General features: G+C 35.8%; 1 protein-coding gene across 5 annotated transcripts in view; it reads right to left on the bottom strand.

Moving 5' to 3' along the window:
• Nucleotides 1-15,160, bottom strand: part of LOC123260037 (dystrobrevin beta) — an 822,761-nt gene that overhangs the window by 723,371 nt on the left and 84,230 nt on the right. For all 5 annotated transcript variants that reach the window (XM_044720962.1, XM_044720963.1, XM_044720964.1 and 2 more), the window contains exon 2: nucleotides 12,526-12,742. In XM_044720962.1, the coding sequence (XP_044576897.1) occupies nucleotides 12,526-12,742 (217 nt within the window). The remainder of the gene's footprint in view (nucleotides 1-12,525; nucleotides 12,743-15,160) is intronic.

The raw sequence follows: 15,160 nt of genomic DNA, 5'->3' as shown, positions 1-15,160 counted from the left end.
ACAGATTATATTGGGAAAAATAAAATATTCAGAGCATAACTGGAAAATTTGTGATCTCAAAATTGCAACACTTCTTTTAGGTCAGCAATCGGGATTTACCAAATATCCTTGCTATTTATGTTTGTTTGATAGCAGAGACCGGAAAAATCACTATGTCAAAAAAGAATGGCCATCAAGATCTGCATTGAATCCAGCTTCCCATAACGTTATACGACCACCCTTAATTCAGCCTTCCAAATATTTGCTGCCACCACTACATATCAAGTTGAGACTCATAAAACAGTACGTGAAAGCTCTGAATAAAGATGGTGATTGTTTTGCGTACTTGAGAGGAAAGTTCCCTGCAATGTGATGCGAAATTGAAAGAAGGAATTTTTGATGGACCCCAAATACGATCTTTATTTCAGGATGCAAATTTTGAAGGAACAATGAACGACACAGAAAAAGCAGCTTGGGTAAGCTTAAAAAATGTTTCACAAAACTTTTTGGGAAATAACAGAAGTGAGGATTACAGCACTTTAGTTGACGCATTGCTGGAAAACTACAAAAATTTGGGTTGTTTAATGAATCTCAAATTACACTTTTTAGATTCTCATCTTGACCACTTCCCTGACAATTGTGGAGATTATACTGAAGAACAGTTGGATGTTAAAAAGAGAAGTACCCAAAGAAAATCGTAAATGAAAGAGGGATCCACTACGAAGATCATTTGAGGATAAAAGAGTGCGATACAAACGAAGGAAAGTTTAGAATTCGTAAAAATCATTTCTTTCTATCTTTTAATGTCTTGTGTTTTTCACAAATTTAAAGTTATTTGGTATATCTACGTTATAGAGTATTTATTTTAGGCATTAAATCATGTTCAATCAATTTTTTTTCTGTTATGAATGGTAATTTTTACAATTTTTTCGAATTTTTCCAGCTTTAGAGGGTGAATAGACTAAAAAAATTAACATGCGAATTGAAGACATCAAAAGATATAAAATTTTATCTGAATTGGACCAGAAAAAGTTTTTTTATCATGAAAACTATATTTGTTCGGAATTTTCGAGAGTTTTGTGTGATTTTTTCACATTTAAAATGGCTCGTGGTCTCAATAAAGTTTTGATTCATATTCAGCGGATCGAAATACATGAAAATCACGCTTAGTTTAGTTCCAAAACATTTTTTTATAATTAAAACTGCCAATTTTCATCATTTTTACGGTTTTTTGAAGTTTTCTCGAAATTTCGAGGGTGTAGGGTGTCAAACGAACCTCGAATTCAGCGGACCAAAATACGTACCCTTGGGTTGGTCCGGTCGAATGCATATTCTACTTAATTTTTTTTGTGTTTCGGTGTAATGATTTTAATGATGATGATGATGTTGATAATAAATGGGACAAGGTTTAGGCAGGCAAAAAACTAGAGGGGGTCCAGGGATGAAGCCCCGGTGGGGGTTGGGGGGTGAAACCCTCCAGTAGAAAAATTAATAATGCAGATTGTATATTATATTAATTCTTAAGTATCTATTATATATTATGTTAATATTTTAACCTTAGTTAACTAAGGTTAAACTATTAATAACACAGGTCCTCAAAAAAAAGTGGTCCGTGCTGGGTGTGTGATATATTTTCCGACGTATTTTGTACCACTAGACACGAATCTGAACTCAGAATTAAGGGTCAAACTGCAAAAAACGGAAAAAAATAAAAGAAATAAACCGATAAAATCTCCAATATAATAATTTTTTCTGCATGATAATTAAAATCTTTTGATGTCTGTCGTTTTCTGACCCTTTTATCCTCAAATGACCTGTGCAACGGATTTCTGCTACGCTTTTTTCTCTCTCTGTTGAGCTTCTCTTTGTAGCATCCAGCAGTAATCTGCAAACATATTCACTCCCCACTACCCCTAAATCACTGTTCAAATTCTTTGAGATCTTGATAAAATCTCTCTCCTTGCTATTCACTAAAGTTTCCGTTGTTCTCTGGAAAGTAGTTGAGATGCGAATCAAGAAAGTGAAGTTTCAAATTCATTAGACAACCTGAACGCTGAAAGTTTGCGATCATATTGGCCACAATATTTTCGTTATCAGCATCTTTGGTGTTACCTAAAAATTTGGTATACACTTTCTTGAAACTTAGCCATGATGCCTTTTCTTGTTCATCCATCACTGAAACAAATGTTTCATCTTTGAATAACGTCCGAATTTCTGGTCCATCAAAAATGCCTTCTCTCAATTTCGCATCTGATTTGTGCTTAAGGGGGGAAATACGTGTAGAAGGCCGTTTTCATGCTGATTTTCATTAATTTTTTTAAGATATAAAAAATTAATATTATTTATTGAAACTATCAGGTTATTTTATACATATATTTATGAGGATTTTTTCGTATTAAACAACAATATAACTTAAAAATTAGCGGAAATATCAGCTGATACACATCGTAGGTTGTCATCCGACTTGGCAGTTGGTGTGCAGTATGGAAGCCACAATTTTTATCTGAAGTCACTCGGCACAGAAAAATTACTTTTTTTGTATGTATATATTCTATATGAACCTCAATTCCAACAAAAAAAAATAAAAATTTGCATTTTTTAGAGGGCTGTGAAATTAAGTCGTGATTTTTCACCATTTTTCCATACATTGTTTATTAAAAAAAAAATAGTTTAAATAATAATATCGCTTATGATGGAGGTTCATACTCAGCGTAATTGTATAAAGAAAAGTAATTTTTCTGTGTCATTGATTTCAGATAAAAATTGTGGTTTCCATAGTGCACACCAACTGCTAAGTCGGAAGACAACCTACGATGTGTATCAGCTGATATATCTGCTATTTTTTGAGTTATATTGTCGTAAAATACGGAAAAATATAAATATATGTATAAAATTACCTGATAGTTTCAATAAATAACATTAATTTTCATGCCTTAAAAAAATTAATAAAAAATCAGCATAAAAACGTCTTTCTACACGTATTTCCCCCCTTAAACACTTGACGCAGGTATGTAAAGCACTCTCCTTCTTTATCAAGAGCTTTCACAAACTGTTTTATTAACCCAAGTTTAATATGAAGAGGAGGAATGAGAATTTTGGCTGGATCAACAAGCGCTTTCCTTATTATATTATGTGATCCAACCCTAAATGAAGATCTCGAAGGCCAAACTTTTTTGACGTAGTGATTTTTGCGATTTCTACTGTCAAACGTACACAAATAGCATGAATACTTCATGAATCCAGACTGTTGTCCTAGGATCATGGACAAAATCTTCAAATCACCACGTACTTGCCATTTATGTTCTTCATACTTAATTTTTTCCAGGACAGTTTCTAGATTTGTGTACTCTTCTTTAAGTACAGTTGAGTGAGCTAAAGGTAAAGGAGCAAATTTGTTGGTGTTGTGAAGAAAAACTGCCTTAAGACTGCGTTGAGACGAGTCAATGAATAACCGCCAATCTTCAGGCTTATGTATATATATTTGGCTTTAATATTTCCACAAGTCCTTTTACATCAGTGCAATAAAGCAAATCTTCTTCTTTTTCAAAATATTTACGGAAAGCTTCCTCTCGATTCCGATCAAATGAAACTTTAATACCTTTTGTCAGAAGATTTATCTTTTTCATACTCGAGCCAATATTTCAGCCGCTTCTTTTGAGAGTTTAGTTTCTCTAATTAAATCATTTAGATGTTTTTGGTGGTATGTTTCTGGCTTTTTCTCTTCACCGATCGGCCTGTACTCTTCTTCACTGCTCGAAGGAATTTTTTCATCAGGTTCACTGGAATTGGATTCACTGCCAGTAGCAGACCCTTCGTCATTAAGAGCGACATTCTCAGGATCGACGTCAACTTCCATTGTATTGAATCCACTGGTCAGGCTGTCTTTTGACGTATCATCTTCTGAACCTTCTATAACGTTTGCAACTAATAGTACTAAAGGCAGAGTTGACGTTTTAGATAAATTGAAAGCGGCAAACAGCGTTGCGAAATGTAGTTGTCGATGGGCTCTGACTGTTTTTTTCACAATCTTAAATATTTCTGGCATTTACTGATATTAAGAGTCATGTAATCTATAAACTAAACAGCAGCCAAGACTTTTCTTAAAAGTTTAGCTATTAGTTTAACAATGCCTTCTCTCAAGGCATTATTTCTTTTCATAACCCCAGTGAAGATGACAGAAATAATAATAATAATGTTATTGATAATGTAAAAGCTGGTTGATGTTATTTATGTCCAAAGAAGAAAAACCGAAAATCCAAAACTACTTGCTGCAAATGTACTAATTCTATCTGTAAAGAGCATCCGTCACTACATGCATCAAATGTCATGAAGTTTTACTATCTGATGCTGAAGACTATTAGTCATATGTTAGCTCGGTATAGCTAATGAACAATGTGATTTTATGATTTACAACGATAAGAGTTCTTTGACTGTGATTATAAAGTTATTAGATAATCATTGATGTGCTTTTTAACTTAATAAAAAGTCATTAGTTTAAAAAAAAAAAAATATGAAATCTTCATAATAGAATGTTAAATATTTAAATAGACTATTTAAAGTCACTAAATAGTTTTTTTTAAAAAATCGTTTTCAAAACGATTAAAAAAATTTCAAGTCATTATTCTTAAATAATAATTCTTAATATATGTCATTTCTGTTCTTATTATATATTCTAATGTATAATTCTTAATTATATGTAAATGTTATAAAATGTAATTTTTCATTACAAAAAATATTAATTTACGAGAAACTTTCATCATCCACTTGATTTCATTGTTATTTTGCGCTCATCATTAATTTTTATTTCATACTAACTCAAATTTACCGCGCTTAATAAAAAGTATATTTGACAACACTGTAAGAAAATTAACACTGCGACGATTCCCTAACCACGCGACCAATGAAGGCGGGCAGTGAAGCGTGACCAACGAAGGGTTAATGAACAGCATCGTAGCGGAGCTTTATCCTAGGCATCCACCGCGAGAGAAAAGACATTATGGAAACACACACACACACACACACACACACACACACACACACACACACACACACACACACCGCAACACAAGAGTTGCAAAACGATCTCCGAATCAAAACTTATATTCGAAAGAGTATAAGCAGGCCAAAAAGATGCTAAACCGAGCCATCAAAGCAAGTAAAGCGAAGTTGTGGAAAGAGATCTGCAATGATCTCGACAATGACATCTAGGGTCAAGCCTACTAAATTGTCGTCAAACTACTTGGAAGGGCTGCCTTAATGGACAGCATTAGAGCGGAGCTTTTCCCTAAACACCTGCCGCGGGAGAAGAAACACTACGCTAAAAACAGCGAAGTAACACCCTTCACAACTAAGGAACTACAAGACGCGGCCAAGTCACTCAAAACAGGAAAGGCACCTGGACCTGATGGCATCCCGGCATCGGTGTTCAAGATTGTAGCCCTGAAATACCCAGACACACACCTGAACACTTACAACGCGTGCTTGGCAGCTGGCACGTTTCCTGCAGTCTGGAAGCAGCAGAGATTGGTTCTCAGACAAAGGTAAGGAAACTCCCGTAACACCTTCGTCGTTTAGACCACTCTGGATGCTGGACATTGCTGGAAAACTGCTCAAGAAGCTCATACAAGGAAGACTTCGTAACGACATCGACCGTACCGGAGGCTTTGCCACCAACCAACATCGCTTCCAGAACGGTCGTTCGACAGTCGGAGCTATCGAGAAAGTCATAAAGACAGCAAAACAAGCATGGTCTGGTAGCTTTAAAGCTCGTAAAGTATGTCTTTTCCTGACGCTAGACGTCAAAAACGCATTTAACAGCGCAAATTGGGGAGACATTTTAGATGCTCTGAAGCACAAGTTTGACGCGGAGCCAGAAAAACTAGCACTAGTCGACAACTACCTTGACGAAAGAAAGCTAATAGTGGAAACTACTGGAGGCCCACAAAAATACGCCATAACGGCTGACGTGCTGCAAGGCTCAATAATGAGGCCCGATCTATGGGGCTTTGCAGACGACGTTGCGGCCACTATAGTGGTGGACAGCGTAGAAGAGGCCGAACTGCTAGTTCGGGAAACCATTGACGCCGTCGAGACTTGGCTTGATAAGCATTACCTGAAACTCGTCAAACAGAAAACTGAGATGGTCGTTTTAACACGCCAAAAATGGTTCTCAAAACCATTCGCTGTGGACATGGGAGAAACAACACTAACGTCAACAAGGGCCCGGCACTATCTAGGGGTAACGATACCCGAGAAACTATCTTTCCACGAACAACTCGACAGTGCATGCAAGAAAGCCAGCAAGACGGTGTCTAGTCTAACACGAATTATGACCAACACAATGGGACCGAGAACAAAAAAGAGAAGAGTTTTTCTAGAAGCAGTCCTCTTGGTACTGTTTTATGGGGCGGAGATATGGGCAGACATACTAAAGCAGAAGACTTACCGGCGGAAGATAGCAGCAGTACAGCAGCGAGGCGCTCTCAGGGTTGCCTGCGCCTACCGCACAGTTCCCGAAGCGGCTGTATTGGTCATTGCGGGAGCCGCGCCCATCGACCTACTCGCGTTTGAGAGAGCAAAATTCTATGACGCTAAAGATAGTGACGAAAACATGAAGGACACAAGAACGAGGATAAAGGCGGAAACGCAGCAAGAGTGGCAGGACTGATGAACATCGGGAGAGACGGGCAGATAGACGGCGCGCCTGATTCCAAAAATCAACGTCTGGCTTTCTCGGAAACACGGGGACACGGACTTCTTACTGACCCAGCTATTGACGGGACATGGGCAGTTCAATGCCTATCTTTTCAAGATGGGTTTGCACAGCACACCGACGTGCAAATACTGCCCAGACAAAATTGACAACGCCGAGCACACGTTTTTCGAGTGTGATCGGTAGAAGGACGACAGAAGCAGCACTGAAGAAACAATAGGCACCACGCTCTCCCCTGAGAGCTTGGTAACCTGCATGATCAAAAAGGAAGAAAATTGGTCAGCTGTCACAGCCTACGCGCAGCGCCTTTTAAAAGAAAAAATCGCAGAAAGGGATCAGAAACCAGTAGTAACAAGAAGTAGGCGTCGTAAGACGCAACATGGACTGGATTGAAGTAATGCTAACGCGGTTCCGTTCCAGTCATCTCCGTACCATCCACGGGGGAAGACAGAGGAGTTTTTTGTAGTGTGTAAAAATCCCACACTACCGACCATCATCTTTTAATGATAGTGGTGTCTTTGGAAGATTTTTTTCGCTTCTCTAAAGAAAAAAAAAAAATAAAATAAAAAACATACCTACACACACACGCATAGTGACAACATCGCGATAATCGTCGGGAAAGCTTTCTGTGACCTCTGAATAATTACTGAAAGAGCGGAAAAGCGGGGATCAGGTTTAGGTCTGGAGATCTCAATTAAAACGCGTAAATTATTATCAAAAATAACACTAGGAATTTATTTACATTAAATACACTCAATATTTAATATGTTTACCAGCGGATTGTTAAGATAAAAGCGGATTTATAAATTACAGCGTGGTTTGCAAAAGCGAAGCCGGTTGACACGTGGTTGAACACTTTGCCGGCACTGAAAAAGCGGTGAAAATAATGCACAAATAACACAACTTATCTGAAACAAACTAAAGCGAATTATTAACAATTAATTTAAGCGAATTAAATTATTAAATAGCGAAATGCGGTTAATTAACAATAAGCGAAAGTAAAGCGGAATTAATGGCGACTTGTTGCAACGAAAGCGTCGAAGCGAAAGATAATAATAATAATGCGTCTTCTTCCTCGTCGACTTGGGGAAGAAGGCTGATTGCGCATGTCAGCGGAGCGATCAGCCAATCACACCACCGAAACATGGCGTGATCAGTCAAGCTAAGCATTCATAGGCGGTTAGTTTTTGCGGGAACTAGCGGTCGACAGGTACGGCTCGTGAAATTGGGAGTCCCCCAGGGGCGAGTTAATCGCTACTGGGCCTTGTTCACCGAACAAGGTGACCTCAAAACGTCGAGATCTGATGAAATCTTGATTTTTACAAAACAAGGTAACCAATAACTTCCCGATTTTCGAAAATTTTTGATTTCCTTAGCGGGAAGTTAAAAAAGCAACACTCTCCACATTCACACAAATGTTAAGAATATTTTTCTGAGTATTCACAAAACAAAAATCTAAAATTGGACCATTTTTTCGAAAAGTTGCCAACAAACCACTTTTTTTTCCAGGCTGACTGGACTGTTACTGATTCTGACTTTGTCTCCAACTTTGAACGTCTTCTTCTGTTGTGATTCGACTTGCGTCGGTTGACATAATATGTTTTTGAGCAGTTGTTTTTCCTGAGCAGCAGTTACATCTGCAGGCTTCATTTTGATGGTTCGATGTTTGGTGTTATTGTAAGTATTCACCAAGTGATCAAGTATATTAGTCAACTTTTAGCTGCCGCGAGCTGAAAACTCTCGCCACATTTAAATTTTAAGTGTCCTATTCAAGCGTTTACAGATAGGTACTTTGATGGCTAAATGTTGAATAGAGATTGATACTGTGCTGCTTCATCAGATCCTTGAATTCCTTATTGGAGTACAGATTTCATTGCACTATCATATCGGCGCCAGTTTTTTATTTAATTGGAACTGCCCGGACATTTTCGGAAAATATATCGATTATTGTTAGTAAATACTTGTATACTTTGTTAGCCGATGCATTTGGAATCATCTTAACCAAGTCAGCTTGCCAAGTGTCATCCAGACCGTAGTTATCAACATGACGACGCTTATAGTTTCTGAGAACTGGTTTGTGAAGCTTTTCAGCTATCACCACTTTTTTTTCCTTCATTGAGCTTCTCAAAGAGATATCTGATACTCCTTTGGTGAGTGTAGAGTGCTGCTTTAGTTCCTTCAATAACCGTCAGCAAATCTTCCACAGCGGTTTTCAGTATTGCCACTTCTGAGTGTAAATGTGAAATAATCTCTTTCTGTTCACTCTCTATGCTTTGTACTCACCACAATTTATAGCTAAATTTGTTATTAAAGACAAATTTGGGAACTGGGGGAAGTAAAGATAAAGGAAAAGAGGGGAGCTTTACTCAGTAGGAATTTTTCAGTAACCAAAAAAATAATTTGGACAGCCCAGACCGAGACTCGAACCCAGACCATTTGGTGACGCGCCAAAGGCTCTACCGGTTAAGCTGTTCAAGACACTGTCCGTAATTACTATTCAGTCAATTTATTATTAGGTGAGTACTGAGAACTCACCCAGCGTATTGATACCGAATTTATTCCAGACTACCTGAGCAAAAATACAGTCTTCATCAGATATAGTTGACTTTAATAATTTTGAATAAAATGAATCCTGATCAGGTAGCTGTTTCTCGTCCAGTCTGTCAATGCTATCGATGTATTCATATGAAAATACAACTTTACGTGTTGCTAATTTAAATTTGTCAGGATCAGAGTAATGTTCTCATGTAATCTGTTTGTATTTATCATTAAGGTATGAAGGTAATTTCTTTAAGCTGGAGGCCATGAATCTGAATGAATCAATAAATTTTAAAGAAACTGAAGTATTGTTGACTGATTTTGTAAAAGAAATATAACGTTTTTTATTGATTGGTAAAAATGAAATTTCACCTTCAAACACTGTTGCCAACGCTTTAATTATAAAATGTGAGTCATAGCCGGATAAATTATGAACGACAACTGGGATAGTGGTAGATTTTTGATAATTAACATTACATGATCATGAGCAGCATTTCTATAGTTACCCGTGAAGCGACAATAATCATAAACTTTATCGTTAGGAGATGTTATAGGCTTTTCACAGATATGACACACAGTTGCCTAATTATGTTTATTTTGCTGCTCTTTAGTTAGAGGTTTCATTTTGATGGGATTTTTCAGAATTGTCTCAAAGTCAAGAGCTAATATTTCTAATTCTTTAACAAACCAGTTGACACAATCTGGAGAACAGTTTAAAAATATTTAAGAATAAGAAAACGGTTTAAGGGGTCTACCCTCTTTAGAATTTTGAAAAAATCGAATTTTTTTTTTTTGTATTTTTCGAAAGTATACATATTTAAAAGTATCATACTGAAAATTTATAAAGATCTGAGCAGTCTAACTGTACTTTTGGACGACGTTTACGTAGCTACCTGAGCGCGCTAATATGCGGACCGCTCGGAACGGTACGACCTACCTGCCTTTGTATTCATTAGCAGCTGCAACCTTTTTCAGGTATACTGACAAATGTACAATATTATAATATACTATCCATACTGAAAATTTTCATTTATGATAGGTTATTCTCGAAGGATACCGTTCCATTAGAATTTCTCCCTATATTAGTCGTGTTTGAAATTTTCAACCGTCAGTATCTGTGCTCGTGATTACCGAAATGGACAAGAAAAGTGTAAATCAAACTGCCAAGTGGAGACGTCCAGGTTCGAAGCCGAAAAAGCGGAAATTTCATGGAGTGCTTCCACATGACCACGAGGCAAATACAAGTTATGCTAGTGCATCTGCGTCGAAGTTACAACAATCGGAAGATACCAGTTTCGACGTACACGTGGATCAAACGTCGGGATACAGTATTATACAGTTTTTCCTGGTTTTATCTACGTTACAAGAGTATTTAAAGTGTAAAACTTGTGATAAAGATATTTCTTTTACGAAGTATGGACAGCGAGGACTCGGTTTTAAAGTTTGTGTTACATGTGAGTGTGGCGAAAGGTACATTAATTCGTGTCACATGATTTCTACTGGATACGAAATTAATCGTCGTCTAGTGTATATTATGCGTTTGATTGGTTTAAACTTTAAACGCGTTTTTCTCGGAATGACGTTTTTGGACGGCTTGTTGATAAAATCTCCGAAACTATTCAACCGAACCTTACCAAAATTTAACCACATGTTCTTGGTGACTATAGCTATCGCGCATATCATACGATTTTTGAAATTTTGAGTTTAACTATTTATTTTTGGCAAAGAACGACGGAAAAACGTGATTTTTCGTACTTTTTCGAAAAATGGCTGCCATTTTGTCATTTTTGAAAAAAAAAATCGTATGATATGCGCTATAGCCATTTACTTACTGAATCTAAAACTATTTTTTTTTTTTTTTCAGATCATCCATTCCAGATATTTCATCAACAGCGCACACTCATCTTTTTTTTTGGACCAGTCTTCTCCCTCATTTTTATGTATAAAAACTGATTAAAATAAATATAAAAAAAATTCTCTTGTGTAATCAAATAGTGTATTTTTTAGGCCTAACACTTTTTATGTCCATATTTATGACGTATACCGATCAAAAAAATTCGTGAAAATAGCCTTATTTTTGCCCGTCTAAAGAGGGTAGACCCCTTAAATCTAAACAGTGTGTTGTCATAGCTACAGTGAACATAATAAGCAATACTGTTCGGAACATGTACGATTCGTTGAGTGATATTACATGCAGAATCTTACGGCTTTTAGTTATAAAATATTTCCGCTCTTCAATATCATTTTGAGATTTAGAGAATGCGCTGAATATCTACACATTGACTTTTAGAACTGCTAGATCTTTCAAGATATCTTATACCTTGCACCTTATTCGATAATAATATCTCGTGATGCTTGTAGGAATAATCCTGGTTCTTTGCGGTGCTGGTTGGTAACGCATCCAGTTTGAATGTTTCCCGCAAAAGCGTTTTCCAAACTCGGCCATTAAACTTCTTGATTATTTCCATGATTTTTGCCAACTACTTGGACACTAGTCGGGAAAATCGATCTAAAAACCAATTTAGCTGGATGATATGATCCTGAAGATATCTTCGCACTTGAACTGTTGTCTGTGAATCCGGTGAGATTGTGTTGAAGTACTCAATGGTCTCGTTATACACTTTTGAGGACCTATGACACTGATGATGAGTGATGGGCTGTCCCAATAAATCACCATTCGATCTGGCCACTGTAAATCTTGAAGAACACCAATTAGATCAGGATATGCCATTTTGAGAGATTAGCACTACTTTTAATATAATCAAAAAATACTATCTAATGATAGGTCATGTCTATTTTTATAGGTTATGCACACTTTTATAGGTTATGTGCACCTTTATAGACTATGTATACTTTATAGGTTATGTACACTTTTTATAGACTATGTCCACTTTTATATAGGTTATGTGCACTATACTTGTGTACTTCACTGTAGATTTGTACTTTAATACACTATACTCGTGAACTTCACTGCACTAAACTTTACAGAGTACTTAAAGATAGCTCTGGACTCTAAACTAAAGACGGGTACTTTGTTTTTGTGAAGTACGGACTGAGCAAGCTGCTTATATAGTCAGTGGATATTGCGCAGTTATTCCTACTTCTATACCTCAAAACCGGTTTGATGACTTCATCTATTGCGCAGTGGTAAAAGAACAAAGGAAATTCCTGAAAATGAGTCACCGCAAACAGGTTTAAACCTGTCGGATGACGTCATCTACTACGCAGTTAGAAATTTCCAAGTAAATAACAAGTGAATTATACAAAAATTATAATCTACGTTCTTTTTGTCATACCCGCTCATGTAGGTAACTAATAACCAATTCATAAGTAGTGCTGTTGTTGAATCAACTTTGCATTGCTGCGATACTGGGACTCGCTTATTGAGTGCATGGAAAACAGATGATAACAACGTTTCCAATCTTGATACACTCAACATGTAAGATGGTTCCAATGTATTTAAGCCATTTTCCCTGAATGCTTCAATCACATTCCAAATATCTACGTCGTGAACTAGAATAGAAAGGTAATGAATGTTATTTATTGATCAGACAGTCAGAAATATCTTTTTTATTATAATTCAGGAGTATATTATTACAATAAATTTTATGACATTCTTAATATTATTTGTTTGATAATTGTGAGTTATAAAATGAAATGTGATACTACTAGACTTTTTTTTTCTATTGCTTTAAATAAAAAATTGGAATTTTATAGAAAAGTGATTTAAATATTGCTGATCCGGCAGGCCATTTCTGGAACATTCACGATAAAATCCCTTAAAAATTTTTCATTATAAATTATCGAGAGCTAAAAGATTACAAGTATGATTTTGATACACTATCAAGCTTTTCAAAAATGTATTCTACGTAGACTTTTTTGAAAATTTCTATTTTCAATATCTCTTGTACGAATCGATCGATATTAATTCAGTTTGCAGCAATCAACGTCGTTTTGCAAGTTTTAAATCTGATTAGATCTCGAAAGTAATGAGTACAACAATTTGAAAATTGCTTTCAAAAAATATCTATTTAAGAGTTCTAATTTTGAGATTGCTCAAAATTTACTACTAGGCTGAATCGGTTACAACCACTAGGCAGTAGAACAGCTTGAAATGCCGTAGACCGCGTTTTGATCAGCCAACTGTTAAAAAATTTCGAGATATGTGAACGCACACTTACATTAACACACACACACACACACACGATCGTAATAATTATTCAGTAAAGTTTCCTAAAAGCCTACATCGTAAAGACTTGAGAAAAACCGAATATTTAAATATCGGAGTAGAAACAATAACTTACCAATTCTTAATAATTATTGATTATCATAGTAGGAAGTTGAAAATGGTCTAATCTTTTACCGGTCTAATATACTACTGTGCTAAGCGCAGAAGTTGTAGCTAATGTAGGAATACTATATTAAGTTTCCATTTTTGTATTTAGCACAGCAGTACATGTACATGGCATTTCATATGCCAAACAACCGAGTTTTTTAGGGTAACTTATTTGAGTTCGCTAAATTTTCAATAGATTTTAGGATGAACAAAAAGCAAATTGCCCAGTTATTCTTGGTCTTTAGTCCTAAATCGTAATTAAATTGTAACGGGTTTTTATGCCGCTCAATTGGCCCCTTAAATTAAATTAATTAAACAATAAACTAAACCAAATTGAAAGCTAATATTAATAAATAAAAGGGCGCCACCAGGATTTTTAATTACGGTTCCTGGAACCGGAACCAGAGCTGAGCTTATCTTACAGGGCGAGAGAGTGAAGGAAGGTGATCTGAAAAAAATAAATTCTTAATTAACCATGTTTGGCCAAATTTATTAATAACAAAATTATTTAACGATTGTGCACACTTACACACACACTCTAACAACTTAAGAATACAGCCTACTAACGGCTAACCAGAACTCGACTTGATAAAACTTAACTTAACTAAGTAGCCAGCGAAGCATCTCGTATAGAGACTGTCGTATGCGACGGGACGCTGTTAAACACCTAACACACTAAACCCTTAACTAAGTAGCCAGCGAAGCACCTCGCACAGAGACTGTCGTATGCGAGGGGACGCTGTTAACATATACACTCTCATACCCTGTAAATCTTCACACACATAACCCACACGTCTACACACACACTCAATTTACTTCACTTTTATTTTTTTGACTTATAAAAGTTATTACGAAAACTTAATATCAGAGAATTATTACATTAAATTTTTACTTAATAATTTCAGTCATTAGCTAGCAATTAAATTTATAAAATATTTTCACGACTAACAATTTAATTCCAAAAAATCCGAACTAAATCCGACGCATAAACTTATTCCAAATCGATCATGAGTTTAATACTCAACCTTAAATAAATTTTTAGGATCATTCGACGTCTAATTTTTTCCCAAATTCAACTCCTAATTTTATTATTAATTATAAAAATAACTCTTATAAAATTAATCAATTAATTTTAATTAAAAATTCCCGGACTTAATATCCACGCCGATAAATAAATTCTAAGAATTTTATCAAATGATGATATTAAATTAATAAATAAATGTCCAGAACTTAAGTTCAATATAAAATAACCACGTGGAATTTTCTGGTTAAATGAATCATTAATAAATAATTTATCTCAATATAAAAAAATAAATTTAAAAAATTATCCACGGGTAAATCAGTCTCAAATGCGCCAAAATTCAGTAAATCGATTCTCAATAAATGATATAATGGTAAATAAATATTTCCTTGTAATAAATAATATTAACTAATAATAATTCAATTCTTCTTAATAAATTATCGAGTAAAAAATAATCGCCAGGAATTTGCGCGCTCAAAATGGACGCCAATATTCGGTAGTGCGTAGTAAAGTTTGACCTTGGGTACAAGTTAACTGGGTTGTACAATTCAACCGACACTTGACTGGTCCGTGA

Source organism: Cotesia glomerata, linkage group LG2 (assembly GCF_020080835.1).
Source record: "Cotesia glomerata isolate CgM1 linkage group LG2, MPM_Cglom_v2.3, whole genome shotgun sequence".
Lineage (NCBI taxonomy): Eukaryota > Metazoa > Arthropoda > Insecta > Hymenoptera > Braconidae > Cotesia > Cotesia glomerata.
The sequence above is the reverse complement of the archived record's forward strand: the minus strand, read 5'-3'. Positions and strand labels throughout refer to the sequence as shown.